Below are 19,939 nucleotides of genomic sequence, written 5' to 3'. Positions count from 1 at the left end.
TCTGCCTCCTTCCTCTTTTAAAAGTGCCTAAGGAAAAAATAAAACTGCTTTTTATTAGTTTCTTCAAGTTTGAGTTTCCCAGGCTGGACTCTGCTTTCTTTCTAGTCAAATGCTTCCATATCTAAATGTCAACCACAGCCTGAAAATATTGAAGGAAAAACCACTTTCTATATTATATTTCAGAACACTGAAGTATGATATTTCAGATTTTTCCCTTTATTTTTTCTCATACAATTTTGTCCTCAAATGACAACTGGAAAGACATCCAAAAGAGTTAGGGTCAAAATAATCCTGTCAAAAACATATGAGCTAGTTGCCATGTAACCGGTAACAGAATGACCACTTCTGTTAATTTGCCTGTGAAAAAGGAAAATAATGTGAGCAACAATCTTTTCTTGTAAAAATGCCAAGCAGATGGATGGAATCTCTGTGTTTGTATGTGTGTGCCCATCAAATAATGGAAAGCATTTGAGGTGAAGTCTCAATATCTCAAATCTCATCTCTAATTTTTAAACTAAGTGGAGGAGATACACTCAATAGCAACGTCTTATAGTTTCAAACACAGGTTTTCCCATATCGTCAATCAATATGAAGTAACAGCCAATAGCACTGGAATTTTTGGGAAGAGGATACAAAACACAAGTAGTTGAAGAGAATACAGGAAGCATCTAGGTTTCTAAAATGAAAATCTGTCATTTTGGCTCCAAAAAAGGATCACTATGACATAATCAATCACACCAACCTTAAAAATATGGACAAAAACCACAATTTAATTAAAAATTGAAGATATGGGCTACAAGTCTGAATTCAGTTCCTTTCTTTTTTTTCTTAAGATGCAAAGATGACAATTTCTTATAAAGCTAACATTTAATCAAAATCAAGAATGAAGACTGATATTGGATTATATCCACAAGAACCAGCATTCACAATTTGACAATCACATATAGGGTAGAAATGTCCAAGATCAGATCATTTGATAACTTTAAAACATGATTTTGCCAAACAGGTCCCTGAAAGACAAAATTCACGTCAATACTGTTTGTCTGCAAGCACTAATTGCAGAGGTTGGCTTTGGAAATTAAGCATGATTTAGGAAAAACACAATGCCCTGACCTGCCAGTTTAACTAATACATTAACAAAATGTACGTAAAATCTTTATGCATTCAACTGAATTAAAACAATTAGACCATTTAATCCTTTGATTTGGTATTGGCCAAAATCACCTCTCCTCTTCCCCCATCAATCAGTTTTCCATTTTACCCATTTTTGTCCAATCACACAAACTTACACACACACACACAGAGAGAGAGAGAGAGAGAGAGAATTCACAGTAAAGATTAATGAATTAAATTGTTCAAATTTATTATTTAATAAATAAATGTAAATATTTTTAATATGCCTGAGGCAGTTCTTGGTTGCATGAAGCCTGGAAACTTCAGCAAATGCTCTTCTGTCGCCTTGTAGTCTCCAAAAAGAATGGGAAAGAAAGTCCCATTCTCGCACACCTGCCATGGATTGGACATCCCTGTGTGGGAAGTCAGCCCCCCCCAGAGAAGGAAATATTAAAAGGGAAGGAAAATATATTTCCTCAAAGGATCTTAAAAGGCAGAAAAGCATGCCCAGTTTTCCTTAATAGCCCCAGGTCTCCCTCCCCCAAGCAGAAACCAGCTCTGTAGAAATGCAGATGTAGGCCCCCAGCTAGAAGATTAAGAAGACAAAGACACCTAAAATCTACATACCCCACCCAAAGTATAAGCCAGGACATAATAGGATTATCTCACAGATGCCAAAGGGACACAGGTCAAAATACATGACACAGGAAGTACAAAGCCTCAAAACAGGAACAGGAAACGACTCCAAACAAAAGGTTCCACTCTCTGTGCTCACTCTCTTTTCTGCCAGAGCCATCTTCCTCTCTGGCTCTCCTCTTCAATAAACTGCAACCTTCTTTCTAAAGCAGTCGCCATGTTTATTCCCAGCTTGGACTGAACCACGATGAAGACTTTTCTTCCAACACCTGTACTAGACAATAATCACTCGTTTTTCCAAATACATCAATATGTAGCAACATAAGAGACGAAATGCAAACCCAAAAATACTGTTAAAATGATGCAGGCAATAAGTCTGGGCACACTTTGAAAATGATTTGGAAGAATTTCTTTGAACTTTCTTTCACGAACATAGCATTTCCCTGCTATTCATTACAGCAGGTTTCCTTCAAGCTTTTAAATAAGCCTGAGAAAAAGACCGTACTTCCTTAATGAACCAAATCAATGAAGTAGCTTGCATTTAATGTGACTCTTAAAGGTGGGGTGGTATAACATTATTTTCAGGCTCATGTTTGACATAATAAAAAGTACAGGTAGTTTTTGAGGTACAAGCCTAATGGAGCCTCGTTAAGTGAAAAAAATTGTTAAATGAATGAGACTCAATTTTACAAATTTTTAAAATCAAACTCATTAATTGAATCAAATGGATTGTTAAATGAATGCAGATCTGACTTACTATTTCCTATATGATTGCTGCCTGAACTGAGAGGCTTTCCCATGCCACCACCCATCAGCTGTTTCTGGTGCAACCTTTTTTTTTTAAAAAAACCCATTTGTTGCTAGTCTCCTTTAAAAAAAACAACCCACTTGCCACTAATTAGCTTAAGAGTTTCCAGCCAGGCACTCAGAGAGAGATGGGGGAGGAATTTACAGAACTGTCTCCTTGCAATAGTAACAGAGATGGAAGAGACTTTGAGGTCATCTAATTTAACCCCCTGCTCTCACTAGAGAGTATTTCTGATAAATGCCTACCCAGTCTCTTCTTAAAAGCTTTCAGCACCCACAACTTCTGGAGGCAATTTAAATTTAAAACCTACAAACTACAGTAATATATGCTAATCTCCAAAATAAAAGCAAGTAAACAAAATGTTATAGAATGCTTTGTGTAGATCACTAATGGCGAACCTTTTAGCGACCTAGTGCCCAAACTGCAACCCCAAACCCACTTATGTATCATTGGGTGCCAGGTGGGCGTGTCCCATTGGGTGGGTGTGGCCCATTGGGTGGGCGTGGCCCATTGGGTGGGTGGGACTAAAAAGTTCAATCAATTCCAACTTTGTGAGATCTTTTTTTCCCCCCCGCAAAAAGTTGAAATTAATTGATTGAACCTTTTATTTTTTTGCACACGGCAGCGGAGGCCTAAAGTGAAAAGGTTTTATAAAACCCAAGCTGAACGCCTAGGACTGGGGTGATGGCGTGCGTGTCCACAGAGAGGGCTCTGCGTGCCACCTGTGGCACGCGTGCCATAGGTTTGCCATCACGGGTGTAGATGCTGGCTAGCCTTTCTGCAAGCAGTTTCAAGGACAATGCAAACAAACTTTGTTTGCAAAGTACTGTACTTACAAACAGAATAGTTTGCAAAGTACAGTATTTAAAAAGAAGAGCAGTTTACAGTATACCAGGGGTGTCAAACTGCCAGCCCACAGGCCAGACACATCTTGAAGAAACCACACCCACCCCATTACCGGCAATGGGGAAAAAGCTCTGATGTCGTGCGATGTCACATAACGTCGCATGTTTGACATGTCTGCGCTATACAGTAACCAAAATAAAATATTTTAAAATACTTACAGAAGCAATTCTAGCACTCGAGTCAAGTCCAGGCAGCATTGGCTGCAAAACTCACTGGCTGTTGTTTGTCCATGTGACCAGAGACAAAAAAACAAAACCCTTCTGGCTTCAGGGTAACCCAAACAGCATAGGCAAGTCACAGAGTTAAAAATGGCTGCCACTGCAGCAGTGACTGAATCCAAGTCACATGGCTACCGAGGCCTCTTTTTGGTCGCAATTTTGAATTTCTAATATTTGCAAGCAATGTAAACTTGCATTGTAAGTACCCTTTCTGAATAAATTTGTTTTTGTAAAAACTTGGTAAATGACCATTCGTACCTGGGGGATTACCTGTACTTCACCAATATACTGGTGGACTAGTCAGACCATTAAAAAACATCCTCCCAAACCTTGTAATAAAACTTTAAGAATACTTTTAAAAAACACACACACATATTTTTGTATATTTAAGAAGGATGCGTTTGTTTAGAAAATTAACTTGAAATGCTAAAACAAAATTGAGGTTTATCTATCCTTATAGTTGAGGCTTCTCTGAAAAGTCAGAATTAGAAGTATTGCATACCTCAGGCTCATCTCTTTATCACAACTTGAATAATAGCAAGAGAAAAGTTAATGAAGGTTCTACTATTCTACTATCAGTATCCAAAATAAATAAAATCATAAAAGAAAAAAGAAAATGGGTAATAAGAAACACAAACTTGGATAAATTACACAAAATTCTCCTAACTACGCTGTTGATAGGAATCAACTGAAAAACATCTAGTGGGATATCTTTATTAAAATTAGTCGAGATATCATAAAAACAGAGACAAGTAGTTGAATTCTTGCAACTTTTTGTACGTTTTATTATTAAATAATTCTAAAGTATATCACAATGTCTTTTATATAGGAGCATTCCTGGAGATCTCTTTTTGTTTCATCTTTACAACAACAGTCTCGTGAGATAGGCTTGACCGAGAATAGCCCAAAATGTCCATGGCCGAGAGGCAGAGCTAATCCTGTGTCTCCTTAATCCTGGTCAAGTACCTTAAACACTTAAACAACACTAGCTTTTCTCACCCTTATTTTTACAAGCTTAACAAAATAAGAAAATAGCTCTTCTCACCCTTATTTTTATGAGCTTAACAAAACAAGAAAAAACTCTTCATTGGGCTGGATAAGGAAGTACATTGGGGGACAGAAGAGAAGCTGGCCATGATGGTTTGGCTCACATAATAGGCATGAAACAGATAGAAATGAGTCTACAAATGTTGCAATATAAAGAACAGAAACGTGCTACAGATATCATCAACTTACAACAGTTCATTTAGTGACTGCTCAAAGTTACAACACACTGAAGAAAGTGACTTATGACCGTTTGTCACAGTTACCTTTGCAGCATCCCCATGATCACGTGATCAATATTCAGATTCTTGGCAACTGATTCATATTTATGGCCATTGCTGGGTCCCAAGGTCATGTGATCTCCTTTTGCCATCTTCTGACAAGCAAAGTAAATGGGGAAGCCAGATTCACTTAACAACCAGTTTACTAACTTATCAGCTGTAGTGATTCAGTTAACACCTGTGGCAAGAGAGGTCGTAAAATGGGACAAAACTCACTTAACAAATGTCTCACTTAATAACAGAAATGTTGGGATCAGTTGTGGTCATAAGTCAAGGACTACCTGTACTGGGGCAAAGCAGAATATGTTTTATTAACTTACTGTTCTAACACCAAATAATTTTAGTGTAACAATACAGTGCATTTCAGCTCTTGTAGTCAAGCAACATCATGACTTTGGAAGTAACACTTTGAGAAATGCCTTTGGTTTTTTTTTACCATTTTGTACATTCTATTTAATTCTGAGACTGTTTTTTAAAAAAATGTCTATATTGAAGCTACACTAAAAGTATAAAAACTGGCAACACTGTAGACATACTCATTGCTACCTTTCGGGAAACCAGAATAAATGGTAGCATAAACAGGCATAGGACTGCTATTTAAAAGAATCCAGTTCAAGAGGGTTAGTCCTCCTGCAGTTCAGAAGCAGGTATATCAAACTGTGTGTTTCTCTTCAACAACACAGAAAAACTATTACAGAATGCATCTATGTAAAGTTAAATGTGATCCCTTTAATATACAAATGCACTTGGGAACACTATTGCATGTAGGCAACCTCACAATTATCTTTATAACTACAAATTACAAATTGCTGCTGTGTAAAATTAGGCTTATAGTTATATCTCAGGTATGCATAATTTGTAATCCACCCAGTCAGCTGCAGCACGGTGGCCACATTAATCAAGCGCTAGTAGTGACTGTCACCAAGTAGAAGTAAAACCAATAATTTAACTGAGCCACTCATGGGTTGCCACTGATGTTGACAGAATGCATTCCTTTATTTGTGTATAGCTCTTATTGACAGATTCTTTCTTTTAGGATGTGTTACACATAAACTGAGTCCAAACGTTTAGAGATTTAAAAATCCACCTCCCTGCTTTATGTCAGAGGGAGCACTGGGAATCAGGGTAGCTGTCTACACTTGCCTGATTACAAAGCAAGCATGTTCTCTGTTGGTGCCTCCTATGCAAAGCAAAGTTAAGTAACTGCTGGCTTTGGAATGAACTACAGGTAATTTTCAATTTATGACTTGTCGCTTAACAACTACTCAAAGTTACAACAGATCTCCCCAGAGCTACTTGTAACCCAGTTTTGAAATTACAATGGCTACACTCTCCATGGGGTCTCATCAATGTATTTTGGGCACTAGGCAACTGGTTCATCTTCGCAGTGGCTCAAAGTCACATGATCACAATTTGCAATATATTTTTTTTGCCAGTTTCAGGTATTTGCATCCAATTTCTAGCAAAAAAAAAATCCCATTGGGAAAAATGCATTTGCTTAAAGACTGCTGCTAAAAATGTAAAAAAAAAATGGTTCTAATGACGTGATGTCTCAACGTACGACCATAAGTTATGACTATAATTCTGAGCTCAATTATTGTTATAAGTTGAAGACTACCTTTACGCTCTTTTAGTTTGCAGCTTGATGGCTTTCACTGGCTTAAAGAGAAGATAGTGGAAATAACAGCTACTTTATAGCAAATGAAAAGGAAGAGAACTGAATTAAGATTTGCTGGTTGGTTGCGGTAACAGAAGCTTTACTTCTTATTATAGGGTTTTGCAAACTAGCGCCCACCCCTTTCTCCCCCACCCACTAGACATCAGATCTGTAAACTACACATTAAGCGCAGAGCCCCTATAATTCCCAAATCGTGTGTCATTCCAAAAGGATAATTGGAACATGCTGCTCTTCCTTGTTGTCTTGATTTTGTAGCTTTTAGAATCTACAAAGTACCTCCTGAGGGAAGAGATACTGTCTTTAATGGCTTTCTGTAGTCCTAGGGCAGGGGTTCCCAACCGGAGGTGCGAGACGATATTCCAGGGGTTGCGAAAACTTGGGTTTTCAAAATTATAGTGTATATGCATAATTCGTTGCCGTTATTTCGAACTTTTGTAAGGGGTGCGAGAATATATCAGAAGCGTTCTAGGAGTATGGGGCAATAGAAAAGGTTGGGAGCCGCTGTCCTAGGGGATGCGATGGTGCAGTGGCTTAATGATCCTGGAATTGCACCCAGAAATGGGTGGTTTGAGCCCGACTCCGCAAGAAGGGGTGAACTCCCGCTGCTTGCTCCTTGGCTCCTGCCCACCCAGCAGTCCAAAAGCATGCAATATTGTGAGTAGATAAATGGGTACCACTTTGGTAGGAAAATCCTGTGCTCATGTATGCAAGAGAACAGAAGCCAGCACTGGACCTGGCTGGGTGCCAGGCAATGCAACACGAGGCAATGTGACACCGATGGAGGAGCTCGGAAGAACCAGCAACTTGAGCACTGCGAGTCAGCTACGGTAGTTTAAGCTGGTATGCGCCCCCTGAAGTGCACCAAGGATAGGCACCAAGCGTAAAACAGAATGAACTAGCAATTTAGGCTGTCAGAACTGCTTCGTGTCTAGCATTTATAGATTTCCCTGACACTGTATGCCATAAATAAATCTGCAGTCCTGAGGTAAACAAGTAAAATCAAGTTAGCACCCATTCTTTCCCCCCTTTCCTTCTTCAAGAGGGAAATATATACCATGACTGTTGGTTCAGATCATATGCTCACATTGGACTTTTGAAGAAGATAAGTTTACTAAGAATGATCATCATGACTGCTTGTAGTCACCCTCATAGTGTTGCTTCTGTATTCTTCCTCCTTGAGATAGAAGTATACACAGAGATTTCTTTCTTATACAAGTCCATCATTGATCCTTCTTCACTAGTCTCTCTTCCTGAAGCAATTTCATTTTGGGACATGAATTTGTGAAACTGTTTCAGAATCCAATTGGAGTCTTTGGAAGTTCATTTTCTATTCTGTTTTGTTGAGGAGGGGGACTAGAAGACCTCAAGGTCCCTTCCAACTCTGTTATTCTATTATTCTGTTTTCCCTCATTTTGGGTGGGAATAAACCAAAATACTTTTAGAACTCTAGTCTGAGCAAAGATTTTTCCAGGGGTAAATGTATATGGATATGAAGATTAAAACTACAAAAGGTTATCATTACTACGTTTTAAATGCTCATTTGAAGCTACAAGAATAGTTATTTATTCCCTTAACACGTGGGTGTCCAAAATGTAGTGGAGCTTATCTGTGATAGGACAGCAATTTAATAATACTGTTTTCTTGCCAGAGGACAGCTTATGTAATTGCAAGTTCTTGAGGCATGTCCAAGGAGGATATAATCTGGGCTCTCTAATGAGCTAATTTATTTGTTGTGTTTATATCCTGCCTTTCCTTAGGAATTAAAAGCAACACACATAATATTCCCACTCTAATTTTATCCTCTTATCCAATCTCAAAGTCATTCAGTGAATTTCATGACTGACTAGTGACTTGAATCTTATGAGTCTCCCAGTTGAAGTCAACCACTCATTATAGTCAATTTCTTATATCCTACTCAATATTAACTTCAGAAGACAAGATTTAAAAGTGGCAAATTTATCTAGACATGTTCTGATATGATCATTACTCTAGACCAGGGCTTTTCAACCTTTTCACCCATTGTACCACTTTTAGGATAAGGCAATGTCTGAGTACCACCAGTTGCCCAGCAAGTTGTCAAAAACTTGACCAAAAAAAGGGAAAAAAATGATAAAAATACAGGTAGTCCTCGATTTACAACAATTCGCTAGTGACTGTTCGAAGTTATGACGGCACTGAAAAAACTGACTTATGACCATTTTTCACACTTATGACTGTTGCAGCATCCCCAGGTTCATGTGATTTACATTCGGATGCTTGACAATTGATTCATACTTATGACGGTCACAGTGTCCCAGGGTCATGTGATCACCTTTTGCAACTTTTTGACAAGTGAAGTCTAAGGCAGGGGGGCAGCTCATCACTGAAGTTGTAGGGTGCCTGTGTGTGGGGAATCTATGGGTCTCTGGTGGAGGGGGGTTTGACTGGGGTGGGTGCCCTCCTTCCTCTCTCCCATTGTCCCTTCCTTCCTTCCTTCCTTCCTTCCTTCCTTCCTTTCTTTCCTCCTTCTTTGTCCTTTCCTCCTTCCCTCCCTCCCTTCCATTGTCCCTCCCTCCCTCAGGTTGCAGGGTGCCTGTGTGTGTGTGTGTGTGTGTGTAATCTATGGGTTACTATTGTGAGTGGGCAGGAGGGAAACCAAACTTTTCAAAAGGCATGTTACTGTTTATCCCTACCTTTCTTCTTTCCTTCCTTTCTTCCTTCCCTCCCTCCCTAAGTCTAAGGCTTGGGGGGGCGGGGGGACAGGTGAGGAGAGAGTGGAGAGAATCCACCAGATTCTGCCTCCGGCTGCAGCTTCTCCTCCAATTGGTCCCACTTTCTCTGTGGAGACCAAACAGGAAATCCACTCCAGGATTTCGAGTGGGGTGCCTTCGCTTGCCTGCCCGCCCGCCTGGTTCCCAAGTTAGGTGCGTGCTTAGGGCTAAGGCAGGGATAGGCAACCTTGGCTCTTTTATGACTCGTGGACTTCAACTCCCAGAATTCCTGAGCCAGCATAGCTGCTCAGGGGCTGCTCCGGCTGCTGCAATTGGACAGCCCAAGTGGCAGAGAAAAGCTGGCGAGCGAAGGCAAGCGTAGTCAGGCCGCTTCCCACAGCTGCGGGAGAAGACACCTCAGGGGCGGGGTGGCACAGCTTCCTTCCCCAGGAGGAGCCGGCAGGCCAGGTGGTGGCCTTAGCAGGCACGGAAGACTTCAGTTTCCCGAAGCTGGGAAGAAGGAAGCTGAGGTTGTTCTGGATCCTCGTGCACTGCATGGGGCAGCTCCGTCCAGGGCTGGCTGCTCCTTCCTATGGCTCCCACATGCTCATTCAGCCTTATCTATGCCGAGACAAGGACACTGTGGGCAGAAGCGGAGGGAGAGGAGAAGGGAAGTGAGGAGAGGAGGGCACCGACGCCGCGCCTCCTCGCCCGCTGCCACAGCAGCCTCCGCCAGCTGGAAGCAACACTGCATGGGAGCCTCCGCGTCACAACCAGGCGGGAGGGCTGGCTCCCAGCCAGGCGAAGGAGGACGGAGGAGCGACGCACAGCCAGGTCCCTGGTTTGGAGACGTCTCGGCCGATCAGGCTTTTAGATTGCCCATTCCAGCCAGCCGCTTTCAAGGGCAGCTACGGGTTGTCAATTGAAAATCATGGGGAACAGTAGCAAGCTGCAGCGGCAGGCCCTGGGTCACATCTCCTGCTCAGTGAAATCAACTCAGCAGGTGGAGCTACCAAATCTGGACTGCTGATATCCAATAGGTGAGAGAAGGCCTCGCAAACAGGACAGCCACACACGGCAGAGGCACTGCTCGGGGCCGGGCAGATTGCAGGCACTGGCAGTGGTGCCGGAGTGGAGGGCGCTCGCCCGTGTGATCACCCTCTGGCCCCGAGCAGCGCCTCTGCCGTGCACATGTCCCGCTCACGTGTTTGCCCTCCACGCCGGTGCCATCAGTGCCCCCAATCTGCCCGGCCTCCCCTCCAGCCCCGAGCAGCACCTCTGCCATGTGTGGCTGTCCTGTTCGCGCGTGTGATCGCCCTCCGCCCCAAGCAGCGCCCACAATCTATCTGGCTTCCCCTCCGCTTGCTTTACACAGCTCCTCCTGGGGCCCCCACACCCGTTAACCTCCTGCCACCATGCAGGGTAAGGTGACCGCCCCCACCCAGATGCCCTTGCCTCCCCCAAGCGTTTTTTTTACTAACCTGCTTTCAGCTGCATTCCGTTTCTCCATTCCCTTCTCAGCCTTCCCCATGTTTGTGGGACTATTGGTAAAAAAGGAAAAAAAGTTCCATGAGACTTTCTAACTTCTCGTGAGATCTCGCGAAAAGTTAGAAAGTCTCATGGAACTTTTTTTTTGTGTTTGTGTCCCACAAACACTGGAGCCTGAGAAGCGAATGGAGAAACGGAATGCAGCTGAAAGCAGGTTAGTAAACCTGCATACCACCAGTTGAAAAGCCCTGCTCCACACACAATGGGTGCTACAGTATTTCTAGTCCTTCCAGGCACAGAAAGACAATTGTAAAAAAGCAACCAATTGACTGGAGGAAAATAATTATTAAACTAGTACCATATATTTGTTTCATTTGTTTTTTGTTTTCCATGTGGAAAAAAAAAGGGACATGGTCTGGTTTGGACACTGCAAGATTATTTACTTCTACGTCAGAACAACATCCAGTTGAGGATATGGGATACCCTGGTGGCACAGTGGTTAGAATGCAGTATTGCAGGCTAACTCTGCCCACAGCCAGGCGTTCAATCCTGACCGGCTCAAAGTTGACTCAGCCTTCCATCCTTCTGAGGTCAGTAAAATTAAGACCCAGATTGTTAGGGGAAATATGCTAACTCCATAAACCACCCAGGCAGTGCTATAAAGCCCTATGGGGGTGTTATTTAAGTCTAAGTGCTAATCCTAATGCTATATACTGTTTCCTAAGTGAGAACAACAAGCAGTTGGTATCATAATATAATTTTTGCTCCTTCCCTCTGAAAATGGCCAACCTGTACAGACTTGGAACTCGTTAGGTTACAGAGTCATATAGAAAAGATAATTAGTAAAAAAGAAAACTCCAGATTGGCATCTCAATACCAAAATAATTTTAGAGAAATTCTGAAGAGCTGGCTGCTGGGCAAAATCTATGTATGTACTGGAGGGGAGAATGAAAAGGGACCTAGTGCTCTATCAGTGCCTGAGCTTGGCTATTTTTTCAGTTAAAAGAACAAAGAAGTACACCTTTTTTTTAGGTTGAAGAGCTTTTTTTAAAAAAGTTCTGCAAGTAGAATTCAATTTTCTGGATTCAACTTCCTAAACTGGAAACAATTTAGGACAGGCTACTTCCTAAACTGATATAATCTAGCTTCTTCTGGTTAAACATCCAATCACAAGCAAGCAACATGGTCCTTCTAGAGCCCTATTAAATAATATGGAAGACATTCCTTTATTATTCAATCGAGCAAATACTGTAAGACGTTTCCTAGTACGACCCTCTCACTCCATTTATTTATGAGATTTTCTCCATTCACTGTACATTATAATACATTTGAAATGGACCATTAGACTTTAAATCCCTTTTAATTCTACAATTGTTTTTGATATTTGGTCTTATGATGATGATCAAGCAGAAGGCTTCAACTATGACATATAAAAAGAGAAAGAACTACATAATCATCCAATCCAAGTATTGGGTATTATACCAATCAACAGAGTATTTAAATATATAGATTCAACTGAACAATGTTAGAGTGCCCTCATTAAGTTGCTAGCTAATACTTGCCCTAACATCCGTATTATTTAGAAAGTTTCTGAAAAAAACTCAGTTCCTTAATGAGACATTATATAAATTTCCTAGTTTAATATTACAATTATTTAAACGTACTGGGTATTTTACTGACCTGCACATATATTCAACATTTCATGTTTTATCAGAAAATTATTACTTTTATTTATCAACCTTGTAAACTTCCACAATTTCCTTGGACTTCAGTTAACAACAATTACATATGTACATCAAGATAATAAAAACACCTGCAGGAGACAGCAACATAATTATAGAGTTCAAATCAAAATTAATATAATAGAGCTTCATCAACAACAAAAAAATACAGAGATGGTGTCATCCTATTGTGAAAACACTCTGGAAAAACTCTCTTTTCAACGTTTTCTGGAAGTCAGTCAAAAACTTATCTAATTGCTGGAGGAAGGCAATTAACAACAGGAAGCACAACTGGGACTCATTCTCCCTCATCTCACTAAAGAACCACAGCCAATTTCTTTAGGGAAGAATAACTTGGACACACTGATTTTATTGGAGAAGAGGGTCCTAAAAATATTTTAAATACTCATCACAGCTTGGCGCATAGTTTAGTCTAAAAACCTCCAACCTACATCGTATAATTTTTTTTTGGATTCACCATGTCTTTTATGACAATACAACCTAACATTATATTCTCCTAACCATACTTCAAATGAATATCCTTGTAACAATATTTGAAATTGGATTTCCAAATTATTGAAGTTATGAGGTGTTTGGACAGGGTTTGTGAGACTTTTCTGTGGGGTGTGTGTGTGTGTGTGTGTGTGTGTGTGTGTGTGAGAGTGAGAGAGAGAGAGAGACAGAGAGACAGAGAGACAGAGAGAGACAGAGACAGAGAGAGACAGAGATGGATTAGTGAAGTGTTCCTAGATCAGCAGTAAACCATTGTTAACCAGCCCTTGCCATTACATATCATAACAGTTATTAGTTGTTCATGCAACTGTTTAACAGAGGGGTTCTATCTAATGTTACTGAAATTAATGATTTATGCACATCACAGTCTGCATTGGCTTAGGGTATAAATTAGATTTCTTTTTCCAATTATTCTTTGGTTTATACATACTGTTGCTTTAGCATACACATTTACCTGCTGAAGGAGCCTTTACAAATAAAGACAGGAATCTGGCTAGACATCATTTTCTGTTAAAAGGAGTTCAAGAGGATATAGTTCTCACTCCTCAATAACTTGATGGTCCCTTCCTGTTTCCTTTGATTTTGCACTGTATTGCATGTTACTGGAAACTAACTATAGAAGGACAAATCTTGAATAAGGTCAGTATTATACACATAGGCAGGGCTTTTTTTGTCATAGAACGCTCAGAACAGTCCCGGCACCTTTTTTGGATGGAACCTTGTAGGGTAGGCAAAGCAGGTTGTATGACATGTGTGAGTTCCGGCACCTTTTTCTTTTACAAAAAAAGCACTGCACATAGGTATTAACAAATTAAAATGATAAACTCCACTAAGACTATAGTTTTGAGCACACCTGCTTCTAAGTTCTGTTGACTTATTTCTAAGTAAACCCATTTGCTCTGAGATTCAAAATTCCTCTTAGAATAAACTCCATTGAAGTGAAGAGATCTACTAAACGGGAGTGATCCATAATGTTAAAATACAAAAAACCATAGCTTAAATGAAAGAGGATATTTAAAATGTTCCTGTGTGAATACAGGTAGTCCTTAACTTACAACAGTGACCGCTGAAAGTTACACCACCACTGAAAAAAGTGACATGATCATTTTTCACAATTACTGTAGCATCCCCATGGTCATGTGATCAACATTCAGATGCTTGGAAACCATTTCATACTCAGGACCATTGCTGTGTCCCAAGGTCATGTGATCACCTTTTGACAAGCAAAGTCAATGGGGAAGCCAGATTCACTTAACAACCAGGTTATTAATTTATCAACTGCAGTGATTCACTTAACAACTGTGGCAAGAAAGGTCATAAAATGGGGCACTTAACAAATGTCTCACTTAACAACATAAGTTTTAGGCTCAATTGTGGTTGTAAGTCAAGGACTACCTGTACATAGTTCTTACTCTATCAAGAATATTATTCAGAACTAAAAAATATGGAAAAGGTTCTTTGTACAAACCCAAAGATGCTTTTTCAGGAGATACCGGTAACTGGGCTTTCTTGTTTCCCTTTGAAGATGTTTCGCTTCTGAAGAAGCTTCTTGGATGAGCAGCGAAACATCTTCAAAGAAAAGCAAGAAAGTCCAGTTGCCTCCTGAAAAAGCATCTTTGGGATAACTGTGACCTGGATGACTGAGAATCTCCATAGACATTCTTTCTACAAAGTATCTAACAAGGTTGCCTCGTGCAACAAATACGGTCAGAATGGCACAACCAGTTAAGTTAAATTTCTTAAGATTGCAACCCTTTATGTCACATAGCAAAATATTTTTCAGTATGAGAAAACTTCAGTTATGGTTTATGTACCAGTAAAAATATTGAGCTGTGCTGCTACTTTAAAGCAGACAAGAAAACTGATTATCACGTACTGTGCTTTCTTATTTCAATGTTTTACCATTATTAAACACAAACATGCATTATTAAAAATTGTATTTAAATATAGTGATGTGTTGCCAACCACATTAAACTTATGAGTTCTATTGGAGAAAACAGGGCATGTAATTGAGTGGTAAAGCATCTAGAGCAGGGGTGTCAAACTCAATTACATTGAGGGCCGCATCAGCATTGTGGTTGCCCTCAGGGGGCTGGGTGGTATGGCCAGGGTGGGCGTGGCCTACTGGGTGGGAGTGGCTAGAGTGCGTATGGCCTACTGGGTGGGCATGGCCAGCTCTACATGTTCGCATCAAGGGTGCCTATGGGGGCCTGGGCAGGAGTGGGACAGATCTGAGGGTCTTTGGCAGAAGGAGGGTCTCTGGGCCAGGGCCAAGGCAGTGGGGGCCGTTCCCTCACTGTTTCCAGGATGGCTTCACGGGCCACATGAAACCACTTCGCGGGCCGCATCCGGCCCCCGGGCCTTGTGTTTGACATGTCTGATCTAGAGCAGAGGTGTCAAACTCGCGACGTCGCACAACCTATCGAACCTTTTTCCCTATTGCCGGCAATGGGATGGGCGTGGTTTCCTGATGACGTGTCCGGCCCACGGGCTGGCAGTTTGACACCCCTGATCTAGAGCATAAGGAAGCCTTTCTAGCTCTGTTATCTTGCCCATCCCCACAAATTAAAAAAGAGAAACCTTGAACTACTTTCTTCTGAGTAGTTGTCTACCTTTGCTATCTGTACATCTGTCTATAGGAGAGAAAGACCTTATAGGCTGGTCTATTTTGACCTACTTGTGTTTTATAATTCTTGTAGTAACTGCTTTGAACTTCTATGCTGATGGTTAAAGGAGAAATACTACATATATCATTTTCTAAATGCTTTGTGTATTAGGTACCTCCTTACACGTAATAAAGAAGAGTGATTGTTCAATTCTCAGAAGTGAATTAACCTTTAAGAAGTGTTTTTGAGTATGCATCTTTCCTTTTCCAATACATGCCAACAAATAATTTTTCAATGAAGAGTTTATTAGACTATATTACTAATTATTTAAAATACCTTTATATTTAGGAATGACTATTTAAAACCAACCAATTTTATGTGCGATTTTAAAAAGTTAATGAGTAATAATTTATCATCTTAAAAGTTACCAATAGCAGAAGTGATGTTTGTTCCAACAGGTAGCCCAGAAAGCAAAATGCCAAGAATAAAAAAATGGCTGATCATAGACAGGTAACCATTTACAGAACTAGATGGGGAAGTTTAATTAGGAAATAGAATTTATCCATACTTACTTTGGAGTAAGTATGGATAAATACCTATTGAAATAGCTGGGATTTAATTACAAGTAAACATGCACAGAATTGGGTGGTCCAAGTTTAAACAAGATGGATCAAGCAGTATTGAAGAACCGTAAAATAATTTTTTTTGAGTTTTCTGCTCTATCACCAAAGACTTGCATTTTGTAACATTTTGTAAAAAACTTTTGTTAAATTCATACTGTCACCTTGATGTTATGACAGGGGTATATTACAGTGCTGGAATTAGGTACCACCACTGCACTTTTTTTCCCAGAGGAAGAGTGGCAATATTTCAGAATACTTCATTTCCCAGGAGACTTAAGAGAAACTTAAGCCCAAGGCGAAGAAGCTTCCTTTGTGTTTCTTTCCCCATCCCTCCCCACCACTTTGGACTTCAGAGCAGCAGTATGGAGACAATGAATATTCTGTGCACAACACCCACATTGATTGGCTGGTCTCTCCCCAGTACCCTATGATGTAATGCAGTTGGAATGTGCTGGGGTTTTGAGCTGGAAGTGTTGGGAGGGGACAGAGATGACACTTCTCATCTGTTTGGCAAACCAAAGAGGTTCGCAGAGCTGGCAGTCTGCCAAGTTTCATTACCTTTTCTTATATGTTCTATTTAGGATGGAAGGGTTCCTCTTAAAAACCTGAGAAAGGGCTCCCAATTCCTGAATCAGTACATCACTGTTATCTGGGGAAATATGACCGCCTAAGACAGGAAATGAATATAAATTAGGCGATGCATCAAATAAAAGTGCAGGGGTTGGGTTTTTTTTTTAAAAAAATCCCTAAACTAGCAGGATAAGATGGAAGGATTTAAATGAGTTACAGTGCTGGGGGGAGGTGGGGAGGCAAGACGTTCAGAGCGTCCTGCAGATTTCCACTACTAGTTTCCAGCAACCACCCTACTTTATTCTGGTTTGGCATTTGTTTTTTTTTTTTATCCAGCAAGTCTTCAAGACCACAATGGTTCAAAAGCAGAAAACCAGCCTGCCCTCAATACAACTGTTTTGGGGCTTTTCAAATCACTATTGTGGGCTTTGGGAGATTGATTGCTCTTCCCGTTTTGTTTGTTTTATCGTTTTCCTGGAGCGAAAGCCCGCTGCGGCACACACACACACACACACAGAGAGAGAGAGAGAGAGAGAGAGAGAGAGAGAGAGAGAGAGAGAGAGAGAGAGAGGCAGGCGCGCATCCGTCTTCCCCCCCCCCCACCCGACGCTCCATCGAGAGAGAGAGAGAGAGAGAGAGAGAGAGAGAGAGAGAGAGAGAGAGAGAGAGGCAGGCGCGCATCCGTCTTCCCCCCCCCCCACCCGACGCTCCATCGTCGCCTGGCGCTCGCTAGCGCTAGATTGGAGCCACGTAGGCTGGGAGAACCTCCCGCTTCCCCCCCCCCCGGCTGCCGCCATCTCCCGAGCTTGGGTGGGTCCCACAGGCAGCAGCAGCAGCAGCAGGAGAGCCAGTCCCAACCCCGAACCTCCTCCTCCTCTCCCCCCCCCCCCACCGTTCCGTTTGTCAAGTCCGGCACAAACTCCCGAGCCAAAAAAGAAAGCCACCGGGCAAGCAGCGTTTTGCTGCCTTTTGTCCCGTTTCTTTCCAGCAGTCGGAGCTTGTCCTTCAGCGGCTCGCCGGACTGATGAGGTTCACCTCGGCATCTGCAGTACAGTAGTTGGAAAGAAAGGAGGGAACGAGAGAGAGAGAAGAGAGAGAGAGAGAGGAAGGGAGGCCCTTTTCTCCCCCCCTTCTGGGAAAGTTCTTTTCCACTCCGAGAGGAAAGCAGCGCGGAGGCCAAGAAAAGTTAAAGGGAAGCGAGCGGGAGGCCTCCTCCCCCCAGCTCAGGTCGACCCGGCAAGAGACGAGCGGGTCTCCTCCGGTCGACACCGAAGGAGGAGGAAAAGCGAGCCGCAATAGAGGAACGCCGCTCAAGCCAACAGAAATCTCCCGGGGGGGGGGGGGCGGGAAAACCCTACTCCTAAATCCTTCTCTGCACACACACACACACACACACACCCTCCAGACCGAAAAGCAAAGCAGGCGGCGGGAAGGGGTCGGAAGAAAAGGCCGAGTAAAAAGGGAGTTTGGCGACCCAGAGGACGCCAGGAGAATCGCGGGACAAATGCATTTTCTTAGGAGGAGGACGACGACGCGGAGACAGCGCTGTGCTATTCCATAAAGAGGGACCTGGGAAGGCGGTGTGTGTGTGTGTGTGTGTGTGTGTGTGTGCGTGCGTGCCTGCCTGCCTGTGTAGGCTATTGGGTGTCCTGGATCTTTTTACAAGAAAGGTGCGCCTGGTCGTAACTTACGAGCAAACCCCGTAGGGAGAATGTCTAGCAAACGGGAAAGGCCGGCAGGGTTTCTGTAGAAGGCGGGGGGAGAGACAAGGGAACCCATGTTTTGGTCCAGGAGTGGAAGCCTCAGAAAGGCCCGGGGTTTTTGTTTTTTTTTTGCTGTGTGTGTGTGTGTGTTCTGCATAGGCTATGACCCGGGACGCGTAGGTCTGCCGTTAATGTTTCCCTAAACCGAGTTAAGACATGAGGGGCATTTCTCGCCGAGGTTCCAGCCAACGGGAATAAGACCGGGACAGCTTCCCTCCGCCCCTCCCCCAAACCGAAGCAACACATTTCTTTTAAGGACAAGGTTAGGGACGTCAGAAACACCTTCCTCCGAAGCTACTCTTTCTTTGCGCACACCTACACCCCCCCCCCCCACACACACACGGACACTTAAAACCAAACAATGGAGCGGGGGGGGGGAGTCGTGGAAGAGGCGGGGAAAATCAAAAGACGCTGCGAACAGGAGGCGGCTTTCCCCAAAACCTGAAACTTATGTGGGAAAAGAGGGGGTGGGTGGGTGGGCGCAGGAGCCGGGCTCCGTTCCCTCAACGAAGCGCGCAGGGAAGAGCCGCCGCCGCCGCCGCCGCCGCGACGACCCCTTTTCCTTCCTTCCCTCCCCTCAACTCTTCCCGCGCCCGCCTGCCTCCATCCCACGCCTTCCCCCCCCCCCGCCTCCGAGGCGCAAACAAAGCGGGAGAGAAAGCCAGCCGCGGAGCTAGCTGGCGGGCGGGCGGGCTTTGACCGCGGCGCTTCCAGCTTCCTCTCCTTGGCGGTGCTTTTTTACCTTATTCTTCACCTCGGCGGAGAGTCCGTAAGAGGGGCCCTTGTTAAAGTGAGTCATGGCGGCGGGAGCGGCGCCGGGTCGGTCTCGGTGCCCGAGGTGGGGACGCGGCTGAAGCTCTCCTGTCTGCGCGCTCGACTGGATGCTCCGGGCTGCCAGTGGGGCGCGAGCGCGCGAGGGCGGGCCGGGCTGGAGAGGGAGGGACGTGGGCCAAGCTGGCTGACGGCGCCCGCTGCGGCTTAGACGGCCTCCGAAACTTCTAGTCCCGCCCCGGCCCAGAGAGCAGCCTTGGCGCCTCTTCTCCCAGCCCAAGAGCCATTCCTGTCCCGGCCACGGGAGGAGGAGCCCCGCCGGTGAGGCGGACTCTCGCTCCGCTTGCCGTGTCTCCCACTTTTGGAGTCCTGAGAAAAGCCTTCGAGGACCGGCCAGTTACTAGCCGTTTCGCCCGCGTGAGCTTCACGAAAACCCCTCAACAATGCTGGCTTAATCGTGGAAGCCCGTTCGTTAACCTCGGGTCGAAATAAATCCGTTTACGACCCGCG

At 43.3% G+C, this 19,939-nt stretch overlaps 1 protein-coding gene across 1 annotated transcript in view; it reads right to left on the bottom strand.

Moving 5' to 3' along the window:
* The window catches only part of CNN3 (calponin 3), a 36,613-nt gene extending 17,044 nt beyond the window's left edge, over positions 1–19,569 (bottom strand). The window contains exon 1 of the mRNA XM_081322906.1: positions 19,401–19,569. Within this exon, the coding sequence (XP_081179032.1) occupies positions 19,401–19,457 (57 nt within the window). The 5' untranslated portion in view covers positions 19,458–19,569. The remainder of the gene's footprint in view (positions 1–19,400) is intronic.
* Positions 19,570–19,939: the final 370 nt, after the last annotated feature.

This window comes from Vipera berus (genome assembly GCF_964194415.1).
Source record: "Vipera berus genome assembly, chromosome: 3".
Taxonomy (NCBI): domain Eukaryota; kingdom Metazoa; phylum Chordata; class Lepidosauria; order Squamata; family Viperidae; genus Vipera; species Vipera berus.
Note: the sequence above shows the minus strand (reverse complement) of the source record. Positions and strands in the feature narration are given on the sequence as shown.